Below are 18,238 nucleotides of genomic sequence, written 5' to 3' on the forward strand. Positions count from 1 at the left end.
TATTTGTGTCTTCAGTTTCTTTTATCAGTGTCTTAGAGTGTACAGGTTAAAGTTATTCCTAGGTATTTTATTCCTTTTGATAGACTTATGAGTGGGATTGTTAATTTCTCTTTATGATATTTTGTTATTAGTGTATGAAAGTGCAACAGATTTGTGTGAATTGATTTGGTATCTTGCAACTTCACTGAATTCCTTTATTAATTCTTAGAGTTTTTTGGTTCAGGGTTCCCAAATATAATATCATGCCATCTGCAAATAGTGAGTTTTGCATCATATTTGGATGCCTCTTTTCCCTTGTCTAATGCTCTGGCTAGGACTTCTAATACTTTGTTGAATGAAAGTAGTGAGTGTGTGTATCCTTGTCTTGTTCCTGACCTTAGAGGAAAGCTCTCAGCTTTCACCATGGAGTATGATGTCAGTTACGGGCTTGTCATACACGACCTTTTTAGGTTTAAGTATATCCCCGCTATACCCACGTTTTGAGATTTTTTTTTGTCATAAATGGATGTTGCTTTTTGTCAAATGCTTTTTCTGCATCTACTGAGTTGATTATATGATTTTTATCCTTCATTTCATCAGTGTGCTGTATCACATTAATTGATTTGCGGATGTTGAACCATCTTTATTTTTTTTTTTTGAACCATCTTTATATCCCTGAGACAAATCCCACTTAATCATAGTATATGGTCCTTTTAATGTTTTGTTGAATTTGGTTTGCTCACATTTTGTTGAAGTTTTTTATATCTATGTTCATCAGGGATATTGGCCTGTGATTTTTTTTTCTTGTGGTGTCCCTATCTAGTTTTGGCATCAAGGTGAGTAATGCTAGCCTCATAAAATAAGCTTCAAAGTGTTCTTTTGCTGCTTTTCCTTTTTTGGGAAGAGTTTTAAAAGGGTTTTCTTTGAATGTTCAATAGAATTCACCAGTAAAGTCATCTGTTCCTGGGTTTTTGTTTGAATCAGTAATCACAGACCTCCCAACCATCTCCTTACTAGTTTGTTCAGATTTTCAGATTTTCGGTTTCTTCATGATTCAGTCTTAGTGACTTAGCACAGCAGGTGGCATGCCAGTCTCATAATCATGATTCAGTCTTGGCAAGTTGTATGTTTATGGGGTTTATGCATTTCTTCTTCTGCACAGTTTGTTGATGTGTAATTCTTTATAGTAGTCTCAAGATCCTCTATTTCTCTGGTATCAGTTATAATGTCTGCTTTTTCATTTCTGATTTTGAATCTTCTCTTTTTCTTGGTGAGTCTAGCTAAAGCTTTGTCAATTTTGTTTATCTTTTCAAAGAACCAATTCTTAGTTTCACTGATCTATTTTTTTGTTTCGTGTCTTAATTTTTGTTTTTTTATTTCCACTCTGATCTGTTCCTTTCTTCTACTAATTTTGGACTTTATTTGTTGCCCTTTTCCTAGTTCCTTCAGGTGTAAATTTAGATTGTTTATCTGAGATGTTTCCTGATATGTAGATATGCATTTGTCACTATGAACTTCCCTCTGGGAACTACTTTGTCCACATCCCATAAGCTTCATTCAGTATGTTGTATTTCCATTTTCATTCTTCTGAAAATATTTCTTGATTTCTCTTGTGACGTCTTCTTTGACCCATGGTTGTTTAGTAGCATGTTATTTAGTCTCCACGTATTTGTGACTTTTCTTGTTTTCTTCTTGTAATTGGGAAGAGATGTTTAATTTCATTTCAGTCATCTTAAATTTATTGAGACTTGTGGTTTTTTTTAATTTATTCATGAGAGACACATCGAGAGAGAGAGAGAGGCAGAGACGCAGGTAGAGGGAGAAGCAGGCTCCACACGAAGCTCAATGCGGGACTGGATCCCAGGACCCCAGTATCACGCTGTGGGCCAAAGGCAGGTGCCAAACCGCTGAGCCACCCAGGGATCTCCTTAATTTTATTAAGACTTGTGACCTCACATAATGATCCATCCTGGAGAATGTTTTATGTGTGACTGAAAAAGAATGTATATTCCTTTGTTTTGGGATGGAATATTCTGTATATAGCTGTTAAGTCCATCTGGTCTAGTGTGTCATTTAAGGTTGATATTTCCTAATTGACTGTCTGGATGATCTGTCAATTGGTGAAAGTGGGTTATCAGAGTCCCCTTACTATTACCAAATTGCTATTTCTCCCTTTAGGTCTGATTATATTTGCTTCCATATTTAGGTACTCCAATGTTGGGTACATAAATATTTTACAAATGCTATATCCTCTTATTGGACTGACCCCTTTATCATTATGGAATGCCTTTTTTTGTCTTTATTATAGTCTTTTGTTTTAAAGTCTTTTTTGTCTGATATAAGTGTAACTATACCAGCTTTCTTTTGGTTTCTATTTACCTGGAATATCTTTTTTCATTCCTTCACTTTCAATGTGTCCTTACTTCTCAAGTGACTCTCCTACAGGCAGCATATAGACGGGTTATGTTTTTTAACCATGCAGCCACTCTGTCTTTTCATTGGAGAATATAGTCCATTTACATTTAAAATAAATAATGAGGGGATCCCTGGGTAGCGCAGCGGTTTGGCGCCTGCCTTTGGCCCAGGGCGCGATCCTGGAGACCCGGGATCGAATCCCACATCGGGCTCTCGGTGCATGGAGCCTGCTTCTCCCTCTGCCTGTGTCTCTGCCTCTCTCTCTCTCTCTCTGTGTGACTATCATAAATAAATAAAAATTAAAAAAAAATTTTAAAAAAAATAAAATAAATAATGATAGGCATATCCTTTTGGCTCTTTTGTAGTTCTTCTGTGTTCCTTTCTTCTGCTGCTGCTCTCTTCCTTTATGGTTTAATAACCTTCTGTAGTGTTAGGCTTAGATTCCTTTCCCTTTATCCTCTGTGTGTATCTATCATAGGTTTGTGCTGTGTGGTTGCCATGAAGCTTTCCTATAACTTATATTTATTTTCAGTTCATAACAACTTAAGGTTAGAATGCATTCTAAAGTTCTACATTTTTACTCTCCCAACATTTTCTGTTTTTGATGTCACAGTTTACATCTTTTTATCATGTGTATCCCTTACCTAATTACAGTTGACCCTTGAGAAACAAGGGAATATGGTCAAAAATCCATGTAAACCTGACTTCCCAGAAATATTAACTACTGAGAGCCTAGTGTTGACCAGAAGACTTACCAATAACATAAACAGTCATTTCAAATATTTTATATGTTATAGATCTTATATACTATATTCTTACACTAAAGTAAGTTAGAAAAAAGAAAAGTAAAAATCATAAGAAGACACATTTACAGTACGGTCTTTACCAATACCATAAGTTTACCTTGTCTATTTACATGATTAACCATCTATCAGTACCTATCCCAATTTTGTCTAATATGATACAAAACACTGTAGATATTATACACATTGCTAAGACTAGACATCAAAAGTGAAACTGTATCAAAAGTGAAAAAATCTGTACTTATTTACAGATGTAACAATTCATGCATTGATAGTGAAGCAGCAGCAATATGATTGCTCTATGGTAGCCTAGTGGAATTGATACAATTCTTCACAGTAGCCTTGCATATACACTAATGAATAAATCAATAAAAATATTTTATGGCATAAAGTACTACAGTCATATTCATAGTACAGTTTTAGAAACATTGTTACATTTTTAAAAAATCACTTACCTGTGATAATAGGCTGATACAGTTTCTCAGTTACAAGAGTGAGAGGCATGCTTTAATGTAATTCCTTGAAAGCAAAATTATAAAACAGTAAGAAAACTAAAATATTAATTTTATATTAAACATCACTCACAAATGCCTAGGTAAGGACAGGCTATCCGGTTCCATACAAGACTTACACTCTCAGTTTTCTTTCTATATGATGAATACTTTGGCAATGATGATGATGACACAAAAGCATCTCGTACAATTCTTGCTGTAGAGTTATTAGATTTTCACACAAAAACAACAGATAAGTTTATTAACTATATGGCTTGATGATTATTTATTATTCATTAAATGGAAGTGGATCATTGTAAAGGTTCTGCACCCTTGTCTTCACATTGAATAGAGGAGAGGGAAGAAGATGAAGGGATGGCGAAGATGGAAGGGGAGGTGGGAGAGGCAGACATATTCCATGTAACTCTATGGAAATTCATTGTCATTTTTGGCTTTTCTGCTTTTTTTTTTTTTCCTAAATATGTTTTTATACAGTACTGATCCTTCCACTGTGAACTTTAGTTTTGGGGCCCATATCCTAAAATGGTTCATGTTGTAAAAGAAGTCAGAAGCAGTCTTGGAGAATCAGAACTCTTCTGCCAGACTATCTAATGTCAATTTGTTTTCTGGCACTTCTTCTAAGTCTTGTTCCTCTTCATCTGGCACTGGTTTGGAAGCACTCATCTCCATCAAGTCATCTTCTGTTCATTCCTCTGATGTGGTGTCTATTAGTCTTGGATTTCTCCAGGATCTGCATCTTAAAACCCTTCACCTCCTACCTTTTTTGCCATATTCACAGTCTTTTTCATGATTTCCTTGATTGGCTCTGTCATAAATCCTGTGAGGTTATGTACAACATCTGGACGGTTTTCTTCAGCAGGAATCCATTATTTAGGGCTTGATGGTTTTCATGGCTTTCTCTGTTACAATGATGGCATCTTTGACGGTATAATCCTTCCAGAATTTCATGATGTTCTATCACAGTTCCCTTCTATAGTGTTGACAATCCTTTCCACAGAATACTGTGTGTAATCAGCCTTAGAGGTTCTTATGACCTATTGATCTGGAGGTTGAATTAGAGATGTCCTGTTTGGGTGCAAGTAGACCACTTCGACACCTTTGGTGTTGAACTCATGGGGTTCTGGGTGGCCGGGGCATTGTCCAGTATCAAAAGTACTTTAAAAGGCAATTCCTTACTGGCAAGGTACTTCCTGACTTCATGGACAAAGCATCAATGGGACTAGTCCAGAAAAAGGGTCTTCTTATACAGCCAAAAGTCTGGCAGCTGGTATTGTTTCCCTTCAAGATTCAGGGGTTGGTAGGATTATAGAAAAGGGGAGTTTTCATCCTAAACCAAACTGCATTTGCACAAAATAGTAGTCTTTCCCTTCCTTAAATCCTGCTGCTCACTTCTCTTCATATGGAGTAAATAATAAATGTCTTTTGTGGCATTTTATTCCAGAACAGGGCACTTTCGTCTGCATTAAAAAGCTGTTCAGTCAGATATCCATTCTCCTCAATGATTTTCTTAATGGTGTCTGAGAACTCGTTTGCTGCCTCTTGTTTGGCAGAAGCTGCTTCTCCTGTTATCTTGACATTTTTAAAACCAAACCTCTTTCTAAAATTATCAAACCATCCCTTGCTGGCATTAAATTCTGCAGCTTTAGATCTTTCACCTTCTGTTTGCTTTGAGTTGTCATATAATGACTTTGCTTTTTCTCGAACCATATGAGAGTCTGTAGGAATGCCTTGCTTATTAGCAGTCCTGGACCCACCTAAAAGCCACATTTCTGATAGGAGATAAAAAGTTCTTTCACAAAAAGTACAAGGCTTTTGTGCCTACTGGCACCACTGCGGTGACAGCTTCGTGCATTTCCTCTTCTTTTTCCACAGTGGTCCTTAGGCTACGTTCATTTACCTTGAAATGGCAGGCAACTGCAGCAGCAGACCTCAACCTGTGATACATAGCAAGCAATTCAACTTTTTCGTGTTAGTTCATGTCTTTTCTCTGCTTTTTGGAAACACTTCCAGCATCACTAGTGGCACTGTTAATTGGTTCCAGTGATGTTATTCAAGGTTTATGGTATGGCACTAAACATAATGAAAGTACATGAGAATGGAGAGCAGTTTTTACCCTGATACCCAATTTACTGGTTATATAAGATAAACTGCTCATATGGAGATGATTAGCCTCACATGCATTTTAAATGGCTACATTGAACACTAGGCCTCACTGCAGTAGCAACAGGAGGTGGCTACAAAATTATCACAGTAGTACACTGCACATACCATAGTTAATTTTGTGCAATTATGACTTAATACTGCATCTTTGGTCACATTCCTCTCAACTGTGAGTGTGCCATGTACAGTATGTGCACATTTTGGAAAGTTGTAGCTTTTTATAATAGATTTGTATATATTTTCTGTATTCATGACATCCTAAATTGTTGTTTGCCAGTTTTTGAAATTGTTGCAAATCTTCAAACATTTTTCTGAAATATTTATAGAAAGTCCACATAGAACTATACCCTTGCGGTTCAAAACCTGTGTTGCTCAAGGCTAACTGTAAAACAATTGTTTATTATTTCTGTCTTTTAATCTTCTTACCAGCCTTGTAAGTAATAGATTTACTATTCCCTGCACTGTATGTTCACGTTTTCCAGTAAGATTGATACTTTTATGTTTTCTTTTTACTAATTAGCACTCCTTTTAATATTTCTTGGCAAGGCCAGTCTAGTTGTGTTGAACTCCTTTAGGTTTTTTTTTTTAAGATTCATTTATTTTAGAGCACAAACAGGGGAGGGGCAGAGAGAAAGAGAGACAAGGAAACTCCCCACTGAGCAGGGAGCTGAATACAGGGCTCAAAATCCCACAACCCTGAGATCATGACCTGAGCCAAAATCAAGAGTCAGACACTTAACTGACTGAGCCACCCAAGCGCCCCCTTTAGCTTTGTTTTTCTGGAAAACTCTTGATCTCACCTTCAATTCTGAAGGACACCTTTGTTGGGTAGAGGATTCTTGATTTGCAATTTTTTTCTTTCAGCCTTTAAATAGGTCATGCCACTCTCATCTGGACCAGAAAGTTCCTGCTGAAAAGTCTTATGGGGATTCACTTATACATACCAGGTTGTTTGCTGTTTTTAAGATGCTCTTGTCTAACTTTGGGGACTTTAATTATAATGTGTCTTGGTGTGGGTCTTTTTACATTCATCTTATCTGGAACTCTCTGGTCTTCCTGGATCTAGATGTGTATTTCCTTCTCCAGGTTAATAAAGTAGCTTAAGCTATTTTTACTCCTTTTCATTCTTTTTTTCTTTTTGTTGCTCTGATTGGGTGAATTCCATTGTCTTGTATTCAAATTCACCAATCCTTTCTTCTGTTTCATTTGATCTGTTGAACCCCTCTAGTATATTTTTCAATTCAATTATTGTATTCTTTGGCTCTGTGACTTCCATTTGATATTTTCTTACATTTTCTTTTTGTGACGTTCTCAATGTGTTCATCCATTCTTCTTCCAAGTTCAGCAAGCATCTTTATGTCCATTACCTTGAACTCTTTGTCAGGCAGATTACTTATCTCCCTTTCATTAAGGATTTTTTTTCTCTGGTTTTATCTTGTTCTTTTGTGTATTACATATTCCTCTGTTTCCTCATTTTTGTGGACTCCTTGCATTGGTCTATCTGTTAGATAAAACAGCCACCCCTCCCAGTCTTGAAGGAGTAGCCTCGTGTGGGAGATGAACTTTATTCAACCCTGCCCTAGCTCTTTCTTGTCTCTCAAACATTTGTTTGTCCAAAAAGCCCATTTCATTTTTAATAGATCCTAGTAGTTGAGAGTGTGCCAAGACCAGTGTCCCAAAGGGGAGCATCTCAGTCAGCACCAGATTTAGGCTGATTATAAGCCAGACCCTCTGGCAGCAGCTCTTGACGTATGCAAATATATAGTCTTTTGGAATCTCAAATGTAAGCCCCACTGACCACCAGAGCCAGGTGACCTCAAGGTGTCCCCTGGGTGGCAGTCATAAAAACCAGGGTGCTAAATGCATGTAGAAGTTCCTTTCTCAGAGGTAATAGTGAGCCAGAGGAAAGCAGAGGGCAAGCACAAAGATAGCATGCACTGGCTTCTATGTCCCTTGGACACAGCCATGGTCCCTTAGTTATGTGCCAAACCCGAAGCATATCCTTAGACCAAAGCTCTGGAACCAGCAGATAAGCCTCTTTTACAGAAAGATTGGAGTTTGTGTCAGTCTGCTTTCTGTGCAGTGCCCTGCTTTCCGTAGCCTGTCAAGGACCATCCCTCCAATTGTTAAAGTCCCATGGGACCCAGGAATGCAAGCTCCCCTGGCCACCAGAGCCAGGCAGTCAGGGGGTATCCCTTGGATGCCAGCCATAAATACTAGGGCACCAGATGCATATAACAACCTCCTCCTGGCATGCTTGGTAAAAATAAAGATTTCTAGAACTTACTCAAGACCTGCTGAATTTCCATTTTAATACAGAGGTGTAGTTCGGGGATTATATTTTTACCAAACAAACCATATGCTACTATTATTGGACAGATTTGGCTAACATTAAATTATTTTTTGGAGACTTGTATCCACTGGCTCCTTCAAGCCACCATAAGAACCTGGACTTACCATTGTTCTGTCTCTCCTGGACTGTGAGGATACAGCCTGTGGTGTCAGCCAGTCATGTGTTAACTGATTCATTCATTCAGTGAAGAGCAGGTATTGGTTTAGGGGAAGGTGTATTGATGCCAGGCACCTCCTTGTTCTTGCCTTTGGTTCATAAATGCCTTGTTTGCTCTGTGACCTAACTAGGTCCCAGGCTAATCAAAGGCCACATTCTGGGACTATGGGTTTACATTTCTTTTCCTTTCTCTTCAGTCTGTCCACCTCCATTCCAGGGTTCTGCACCCACCCTCCCCAACTGTGACCCACCCAGTAGTGAGCCTGCTATGGAGCCTGGGGTCCTGCTTGTTCATTACAGATAAGCTCTAACCCTGGCTCCCATCTGCCCTTTTTCCTTCTGGGCATTCTGCCTCTATTCATACCCATGTTTCTCTTTCTTTCTGCTGCTTCTCTGAAGCAGTATTTTCTTTGGATATCCTGCTTGCCTCGTTCGGTTTCTCCCCTCATCACACCTGAGCTCTCAACCCACTCTTGTGCGCATTCCTCCAGCACCTCCATCCTGCTCACCTTCTCCCCAATGGCAGACATCACTCAGGGATCCTGCCAGCTTCCTCCTGCTGCCATGCCCCCATCTGACTACAGCTGGAATCTGGCTTCCATTTTCTCCATGATGTCACCCTCCAAAGTTGACATGTGAAATGACCAATTTTGCCATCCTGACTTTAGGAGAAAACTTCATGGTAGTGCCCAACTAGGCCCTAACCTTTTCTCCCCATGTGCCTCCAACTTGGGGCCACTCTCCACTGAGTTCCACTGCTCCTGCACCAATAAACCCTTTGTGAAGGCATGTCCACATGTGTCACGTCGAAGTGGACCCTGTCTTTTAGACGTGTACATTCTAAGAGCAATGTAGAAATCGCATGTGTGGTCACGGTCCAGCTGTGGGAGGGAGGGAACGGGCTGCCCTCCTTGAGCCCCTCTCATCCCCTCTTCATGCTTTCCTGAAAGTCAGGCAGCAGCACGGTGACCCCACATCCTAAATGGAGCAACCCTAGTTGGGCTTATCCCCAACCTGGCCTTGTTTCAGCGACTGTCACTGGGCAATGGGGAGGAGCGGCTTCTTTTATACATATGGAAATTCGGGTGCCAGAGATAAAAGGGCAGAAGGGCTGTGAGTGACACACAGAATTGTGTTCCACCTACTTACCCTTGGTGGGAACACGTTTAAATAGATCAGAGCATTTAATATCTGGCAGTATTTGTTGATTTCCATTTACTCATCATTTTGCTAATTTAAGCACATTAATAACTAGCAGCTGTACTTCAGAGCAGTTCTTTATGTAATTTGAAAGGGAAAACAAGCACTAAATATACTCTAGTTTACCAGGCTATCATCATTTGGGAAACTTTTTAACTCCTTGTAAACAGGTATTTCTGGAGTCACTCAGCAACTTTAACTGAGATTTTAGCTTGTGTTGGCATGGATTTTTAGTATCATCACATTCCGAGGGTGGCCTCTCTCCAGGAGTTGCACACTCTGCCCTCGTCCCTGTGCCAGCTCCTGCCCTGTTGAGAGCATGAGCCCAACGACACCCCTGCTCTGTTCTCTGCCTCTGTGAACTTGAGCAGTAGCAGCCCGCGCTCAGATGTCACACAGTGGCTCATTGTGCCTACTCCTCCCTGCCCCAGGCCAAGCGAGGGTTAGTTGTTATGACGGTTTCATGTATTTTTAAAGTTGTCACCTTAGAAGCAGCTCCTGCTATTGGACTGCTCTGATCCAAAACTGATCCCAAGAGTTGCTGCTTATGTTCTTGGGAAGGGGAAGAATGCCAAAATCAACCCTAAACTCACCTTCCTATAGTAACTCCATATGAATAATCAAGCCCCCCCCACCCCAATCTGATTTGGTTTTCACATCACCCTGCAGACACATCCAGCCATGGAAACCAGCAGGCCATCCCCAGGGGACAGGGAGTCCACGGGCAGGTGGGTCAGATCCCAGGGCCCAGTCTAGTAAGAATAAGCCTCATTATCCCTCACGACAGGTATCAACAAGCTTCTCTGGTCTGGCTTCAAAATCCAGAAACAGGCCTCATTGACCTACCCTGAATCCTTGGCTCTGCGGCAGGGAAGCAAGACACTGGAGCTGCCCTGGATCCCACTGTAGACAGACAGCTCCCACAAAGACAGATGCAAAACTAACTTTTCTAAGTCTCACACTACTAGAAATGAGACAGTGGGAGATGATTAAAAAATGAGCTAAGACTGGAGGAAGCCAATTCCTAGTTCATGTCAGCTTTAGAGTAGCCCCTGATGGTCTACTGTACTAGAAACGGATTTTGGGTAACAACTGACTGGTTGTCCTGTGGGCACAAGAAGGATTTTACCTCTCATCTCTTTCTACAGGAGAGTTCTCGGCCTCAGACAGCTCCCTCACCGACGTCCAGGAGACCCGAAGGCCTCCCATGCCTGACCCTGGCCTGATGCCCCTGCCTGACACTGCTGCGGATTTAGATTGGTCCAACTTGGTGGATGCTGCCAAGGCCTACGAGGGTGAGTCCGCTGAAGAGCCAAGCAGGAAAGCGCAGGACTGACAAGGCCAGGCTGAGTTTTGGAGGCAGGGGAGGTGTGAGGCTCTGGTCAGTCTCCATCCACTCTGCTGCTGTGAATACACTGACGGCACATGTACTAAACTGGCACAGCTGGAAACCAGTGGAGCTAACAGCTACTGGGCATGCAGTAGAGGCTCACGCTGTGGGATTCAGTCCAGTGGAGCCTGACGTTCGCTCTACCTAGGAATTCATAGCATGGATGTCTCACCTCCCCATACGTGGGAGGGGCAAGGAGTGGGGGAAGCCCAGCGGTCACTGGAATGAAGAACACAGGTCCAGAGAGAGACCCTTCACCATGTCCTAAGGGTGGCAGTGCTCATGTAGTGCTGCATGTGTTAGGGCCTGGCCCCAGGCTCCACACATGTCGGGGACTCCCTGACCTCTCCCAACTCCATGTGCATTCTCCTGTGCCAGCCCACCATCGGGGTGCCTGCCTCGGTGCAGGCCCTCACACTGCAGCTGCTTTCTCAGACATCCTAAATGCAGTGCTATCTGTGGACGTGGACATAAATGCCTTTTTTCACTCTATGGTCATCATTCTAAATTCTTTGGTGCTAAAATATTCTTCATCAAACAGTGATAGCAGATGAGTGGTTTGGGTTTTGTTTTGTTTTGAATTGCTCATGTTTAAAGAATTAAAAGTGGCTATTCCATCAAGTTACAGTTTTCAGAAGAAATCGAATAGGCAACCATGGAATAGCCCATGAGGCCATCCCCATGTTAGCTGATGGCAATTCCCCAGGACTGCACTTGATTTTAAATTTCAATTTGTTAGTCACTCTCCTTTACAGGAGGTGGCAATAGTTTTGTGTTTTTAATGAGAGGTTTTAAACTTTTGATTTTGGTGTCTTGGCTCAAGTCTTTAAGTTGGGTATATTTTGAAACACGTATGGTTGGACTTTGGCTAAAACCCACTGAGGTAGCCAGGAATCTTGTGGAAAACATACTTCTAGAAGTGCATTTTATATCCTCACGAGTGGAAAAAGCCTTGGTCTGGAAATTTGGCCCAATGCCTGTTTCCAGGGAGACATTTCACAGAATGCTACTTTGATGAGTAAGAAAAAGAGGACTACAGATTGATTCACAACAAGTGTTTTCAAAAGGGCTCTTACAATGCTACTATCCTCTTACCACTTACACCATAATTCTTTCCTCCACGGGTCAGGAGACAGGGTTCCTGATGCAGCCCCACATGTAGATTAGATTTGACTGTCCTTGTGGGCCAGCTGTCGACCTTTGATGGGACTAGACCCAGGACATGGTTCCAAATACTGAACAGCTTCTTCTCTCCCTTCCAGTCCAGAGAGCCTCCTTCTTTGCTGCTAGTGACGAAAGCCACCGGCCCTTGAGTGCTGCATCCAATGGTGACCAGCTTGAGGAGCAGGCTCTGGCCCAGATGAAGTCTTATAGCAGGTTGGTCACCCAGCAGCGAGGTCATCACTCCGCACCGTGTGTCCCCTGCACTCGTGACAGCGAGTGTGGGGAAGAGATGGAGGCCACATGGATTAGCTGATTGAAGCTCATCACCAGCATGCCAGACTCTTCACATTCTAGAATGCTATGTAACTAAATACTGTAAACATAATTAAACTGTTCTTGATGACTTAGTCATCATCATGAATATTCATTATTATTGAATGCCATAATGCATTTATGCTCTCAGGGTTTATCGTGTTAAGGTGAGAAAAATCATTTGCCTTATTACATCCTTGAGCCTGGGTTTTGAGTTTCTCTCCCTACTCTCAGTTGGTCAGACTTGTAAATCTGCCTGCATCTTAGCAGCTTCCCAACATGCTGCTTTGGATCTGCATTAGGTCTGGGTCATCAGGATAGGGAAGATTCAATATAGAATGAAAAGCAAATGGTAGCTGAGGTCCAGAGAGTTTCCTTAGGAGTTAAGAGCAGAAATTTTGACTTTTGTTTCACTCTGCAGAGGCGGTCTTCCATTTTCCCCTCTTTCAAGTGGTGAGGATGTTGGATAGGTGTGTCATATTACTCTATATGACCAGAGGCTGCTGTGCTATGTGTCATAGGTGCTCCCTGATGCAGAAGAATTTTCATCGATTTGAAATCTCTCCTTTTAAAACCTTTTGAGGATGGTTAAGAATCCAGGTTACCTATAAAGTTGGACAGAAACAGACAACAATAGGAAAAGTGAGGCAGGCTTAGGTTGTTTAAATAGCCCAGGGGAGGGGGCTGGTTCCTGAAGACCTCACTGAGCAAATGTGCAAGGAAATGCTCTTGACAGAGAAAGAAGAGTTCATGGATAGTGCATTCACTCTTCTCACTGAGGCATCTCGGGAGGGAGAGGGGCAGTTTGTTAGTTTGGCTGTTGAGAACTTAAAAAAAACAAACTGTAGAGTCAAGGGTGCAGTGAACCCGAGGTGTACCTTCTTAGTACGGGGCCTCCCACAAGGAGAAGTCAAAGTGAACAAATCCATTCTCCTAAGAAAGGATTATTGAACAATAGTTCTTAAAGCTTAAGCTGAGGGTGATGGTTGGCATTTTTCTTCAGTGAACAAATGGAGTTAAAGGTGTTTTTAAAAATCAGAGCATATACAGACATGTAATTCACTTTGGAAACCTTCAGACATCAAGATAGGCTGCTAAGAATTTTCCTTGGCCGTCCCATTTTAAAAGTTTGAAGATCCTTATCATTTTACTTATTAACAGACTTGAGACACACATGCCACTGTGAGTTTTGCCTTATGGGCTTGTAGATCTAGAATCCTCAGGAGACAACAACACAGCTCAAGTAAAGACTGCCTTTTATTCCAGCATTCATCTGTGTTTTGACCTCTGGAAAGAGGCAGCTGCAGGTTCTCCCGGTGGAGGGCTCGAGACTCTTGGTTGTGTGACTCTGAGGTCGTGTGTTCGGTGAGAACCCAATTGGAAACTTTCTGCAGCTTGAATACAGGTAGACGGGAGTTGGACAAAGGACAGTTGACAGGGGTCTTCAGCCCTCGCCTGCTGGTCATCTGTCCAGGTAGTTGGGTGACCTTCTCATGCTCTAATAACTCCCTGGGATTTTATTTTTTGGTACTCCACTAGCAAGGCGTTACTAGCACTTCTATAAATTGGGAGAAAGAAAATGGGGAGGCCTAGTTTGCTAATCATGATAGTAAAGGAGACATTAGCATCAGACCAACGAGCTTCTGAAACATATTTTTTAAATATTTTAAGATACTTAGATAAGCTTTCAAGACGGAAGCACGGTAACTTAGCTGTACCTGGACGAGTAACCATAGACAACTGTTTTCTGGGGGACTCAGAGACCTCCCCTGTCCTTATCCCGGTTGCCCCGAGGTAGAACTGACATCAGCCCTCTGCACACAGGCGCTCTTCTTGAAGAGCACAGGAAACACTCCACTGCTTGACACCTGTGCCTGCCAGAAAATACCTCTCCTGACAAAGAGACCATTTTCACTTACTGTCCTATATTCCTTTGTCGTGAAGATCCAGCATCTTTAACAGAGGAAGCTACTGATTGGCTGTGGTTCACCCTTGTATTACCCTTTGTTAAGATTACCATTTTCTTTTTTAAAGTGAAAATGCACATTGGGCCACCGTACTGAGTAATTTGACATTTAAAAAACCATTTTGCAAATACAGCGGCCTCGTTAAAAAATGCCAAACAAACCCAGCCGTGGAGGCTTCTGCCAACACCATCTTTTGTTTCTTGTCCCCAGCAGTAAAGATTCCTCCCCCACTCTGGCTTCTAAAGTGGACCAGCTGGAAGGTATGCTGAAGATGCTCCGGGAAGATTTGAAGAAGGTAAACACATCTTCCCAAAGCAGAGTGCCTGGTCTGTGCAAACTGCCCTTGAACAAACGCCCTTTTAGTGGAACAACATGTGGGTGTTCTGTTTTCTCGGGACACACATTCCACGAGCTGCTTGGAGCTCTGTTCCCACTGACACCCCTGTGCAGGCAGGCCTGCCTTGTCATGTGTACAGAAAGGTGGTTCCCAGCTCGTGAAAGCCTTCAAACCCCAGCCAGCCCCTCTGAGCCCTCTCTCTCGACCTCCCCACCTCTTACCTAATGGGTCAGTAGCCCAGATCCACACACCTCCATAGGCTTTCACACCAGGAGAACTGAAGGTTGCTTTGTCTCTTCCATGGCTTTGACTGTATTAAGACAGCGGCCAGCAAAACCATAGTCCAAAAGTCAGGACAATCCTTACCAAAGACATTAAAGTACACGTTAATGTCTTTGCATTCCAAAATAAACTTTAGTGGGTCTCTGGTAGACCCGTTCCCTGGCTTGAGTAGCCAAATGCCTACTATCAGGCCACACATAGAGATGTTTAGCAGATATTCAGGACGAAGAACAGAGTTGGGTGAAGGGGACAGATGGATCCGTAGCCCCCCGTCCCAGCCCTTTTCTACCCTGCTCTACCTCCCAGGAGAAGGAAGACAAAGCCCACCTGCAGGCAGAGGTCCAGCACTTGCGGGAGGACAACCTGAGACTGCAGGAGGAGTCCCAGAACGCCTCCGACAAGCTGAAGAAATTCACGGAATGGGTCTTCAATACCATAGACATGAGTTAGGGCAAGCAGCCATGGCCGGTCGGGCCAGGGGGCCCCGGGGTGCGCTCTAGTGAGGCCCGGCAGTCCCTCAGCCCTGCCACTGGACGCCTTCTCCGCACACCCGCCCTCGCTTCCTACTTCGGCCCCTTTTGGGGAGCGCACAACACAACAATTGCAGATCAACAATCATTATCTGCCTTTTGTAGAAAAGAAAAACAAAAAAGTAAATAAAAATTTTAAAAAGTAAAATAAAAGTTTAACTGCTAAAATGTGAATGTCTTTATTTTTTTGCACAATATCTTTATCTGTTACGTATTTAAAAAAGAAAGTGGGCCAAGGCGCCCTGGCCCATCTGCCTCTATTTCCATTAGCTCTTACAAGTTCAGGTAACCCAAGCTTTCCCTCGTTATACTGACAAATGTCATTGCTCCTAGGAAAATAGAGTTTTTTAAAATTGTTTATTTGGGGAGGGGGGTTTCCTTACCTTTATTCCTAAAATGCCTGGGGAGGGAGGTGCTTTGAGAAAATGCCTTCCTCCCCTGAACAACCTGTGCATGAGCTAGCGCCCTAGAGCCCCTATCTCCCCATGTCCGTGTCTGGCAGGGGCAGAGTCAGCGCCCCAGAGACAGAACCAGGGCCTCGAGCCATGCCCCTTTGCGGTCCTGCATTGTGACGTCACTCCCCCCTTCCTTTCCTGGGGGAGATGGGCCCAGGTGTGCGCTCCTCAGAGCTAGAGCCCTTTTGATCTGGTTTAAGGGAGTCCCGTCCAATTGGAATCCATGCCCCTCCAGCTTCCTGGCTCCAAACATTAATTGGTTTCAGAATCCCTCCAGAGTGAAATCTTACTTGTATGCGTTTTGGTCCAAAGTATAGCTTTTGTTTGAGATGTGTAAAGATGAAAATGTGGCAAAATTGTATTTTTAGTGGACTCAAAATGGCCAGATTAATCCTTTCCAAAGCCAGACTTCACCAGTACTTATAACTAGGGAAAGTGAATGTTAAATTGTTTAATACTTGCTTGTTGGGAGCAACGACTGTGATCCTAGGACGGGCTTATGAAACCTGCATGTCCTGGTGTGCACTTGAAGCACGGTGTTTCCCGAATCCTTTTGTGGCCAGCCAGAGGATTCTGTTGCAGAAATGATTGATGTGCTGTTTTTCCTGTCTAGTGATGCAGCTGCTCTGGGCCTCTGGCCATTGTCCCAAGGCCCTCAGCCCTGCAGACAGACACACTGGGCCCACCAGTGTTGAGGGACCCGGGGAGCCCCTGGTGGCCTTGTTTCTTGCCTTCATAAAATGTCATGCAGCTGACACCCGTGTCCCTTCAGTGGCAACCTTGATGTAGGGAACGTTCAGCAATTTAGTGTCATCTGCTTGGAAGCTCCCCACCCCAAGTAATCTCAGCTCCTTCCTCCATCCCTGAGAGAAACTGGATGGATTTTCCCTCTACTCCTCCCACCCCCTCCACCAGACTTTTATGGTTTCATTCATGATTGTGATTTTTTTTCCATGGAATTTTTTTGGGGGGTGACATTTCCATCATGGAAATAGGAAGATTTCGGAGTGCTTTGTAAAGATCTCAATTGTCTGTCTATTTTCTCTCTTTGACTTGTATGAAGGAGATTGTTACGTTGCCTGGTATCTCTTTGTAAATGAGAAATATCGCTAACATCCAAGCATTCTGAAGTCTTGCTGATCCTTCCGAGTTTTAGTTTTTATTTAGTCTTTCATTTGTTTGGGGGCTTGGGGCAAGCTATTTATTAGAGTTTTGCAACAGAGTTCTTGTTTGAAGTCTTTAAAGACTACTTGTAAAATTCAAACAATAAAATTCATTTTAAACGCTCTTTTAAAATGCCTTGGTATTATTGCTTGAGGTTTTCTTATTTGAAAGACCACCCAGTAACTCATTGACCCTCCTTGCAGCCGATTTTTTTTCATGAGGTTCCATAAACACTGAAAAAGGGTTCTTCAAAGTTTCTGTCCCTCATAGAATGTTAATGACCTTTTTTACTCTCTGTACACATGTCCTTAGAGAATTCCTAATTTGGCTTCTCTGCTTATAATTTAATATTTGCTGAGCACTTTCTAATTAGTTCCCTCTTCATTATCCATGTGTGGATTTTCCATAACAACACCATCATTCCCTGAGCCCAGCACATTTTTGGACCTCCGCTACTGCATCACTCGAATCTGTGTTAGATGTTGTGTGCTCAGGGAATACAAATGCCTGTTAATATTAGGCTGTACAAAATATAATTAGAAAAGTTAATCTACTGAAAAAGTCATAATGCATTCCAAAGCCAAATGGAACCAAATTTTTAAAATCTTACCACATCACTGTTCCTCTCCACTGGTGCAGCTAATTGAGAACTGACAGTTTCTTCCTTTTATTTGGTTCAACAGTTCTACAAATTCTAGAATTACAAGACAGGGCAAGACTGGATGCCACAAAATAAATCTGATTAGCAAGCTAAAAGGGTCTGTCTGGACCATGATTCTTACCTGGAAGGAAGGGCTTATCCTTTATTTCTGAAGGGCTTGGAAGTAGGTTGAGAGTCCCTGGGAGACATTTCCTGCCTCTCCTCAGGCCATTAGCCTACGTTGATGGAGGGTCTTCATCCTTGAGCTGATTGGAGGGCCATCTGGTTGTGCTTCATATCTGCTGCCTGGGATAAACAGATGGGGTTGGGTTGGATTACCAACTCCTCAGACGGGAATAAGATGGGAGTCCAAGGGCAAAGGAAATAGGCCCAGTGAGGTCAAGCCCCTCGTCTCTAGT

At 42.4% G+C, this 18,238-nt stretch overlaps 1 protein-coding gene across 20 annotated transcripts in view; it reads left to right on the forward strand.

Annotated features, from left to right (window-relative positions):
* The window catches only part of SIPA1L1 (signal induced proliferation associated 1 like 1), a 375,245-nt gene extending 357,934 nt beyond the window's left edge, over positions 1 to 17,311 (forward strand). For 18 of the 20 annotated variants that reach the window (XM_038545124.1, XM_038545128.1, XM_038545132.1 and 15 more), the window contains 4 exons: positions 10,727 to 10,873; positions 12,231 to 12,345; positions 14,622 to 14,706; positions 15,337 to 17,311. In XM_038545124.1, coding sequence (XP_038401052.1) covers positions 10,727 to 10,873; positions 12,231 to 12,345; positions 14,622 to 14,706; positions 15,337 to 15,480 — 491 coding nt within the window. In that variant the 3' untranslated portion in view covers positions 15,481 to 17,311. The remainder of the gene's footprint in view (positions 1 to 10,726; positions 10,874 to 12,230; positions 12,346 to 14,621; positions 14,707 to 15,336) is intronic. The other 2 variants (XM_038545140.1, XM_038545142.1) reach the window with 1 other exon arrangement.
* The last annotated feature ends 927 nt before the right edge of the window (positions 17,312 to 18,238 follow it).

This window comes from Canis lupus, chromosome 8 (genome assembly GCF_011100685.1).
Source record: "Canis lupus familiaris isolate Mischka breed German Shepherd chromosome 8, alternate assembly UU_Cfam_GSD_1.0, whole genome shotgun sequence".
NCBI classification, from domain to species: Eukaryota; Metazoa; Chordata; class Mammalia; order Carnivora; family Canidae; genus Canis; species Canis lupus.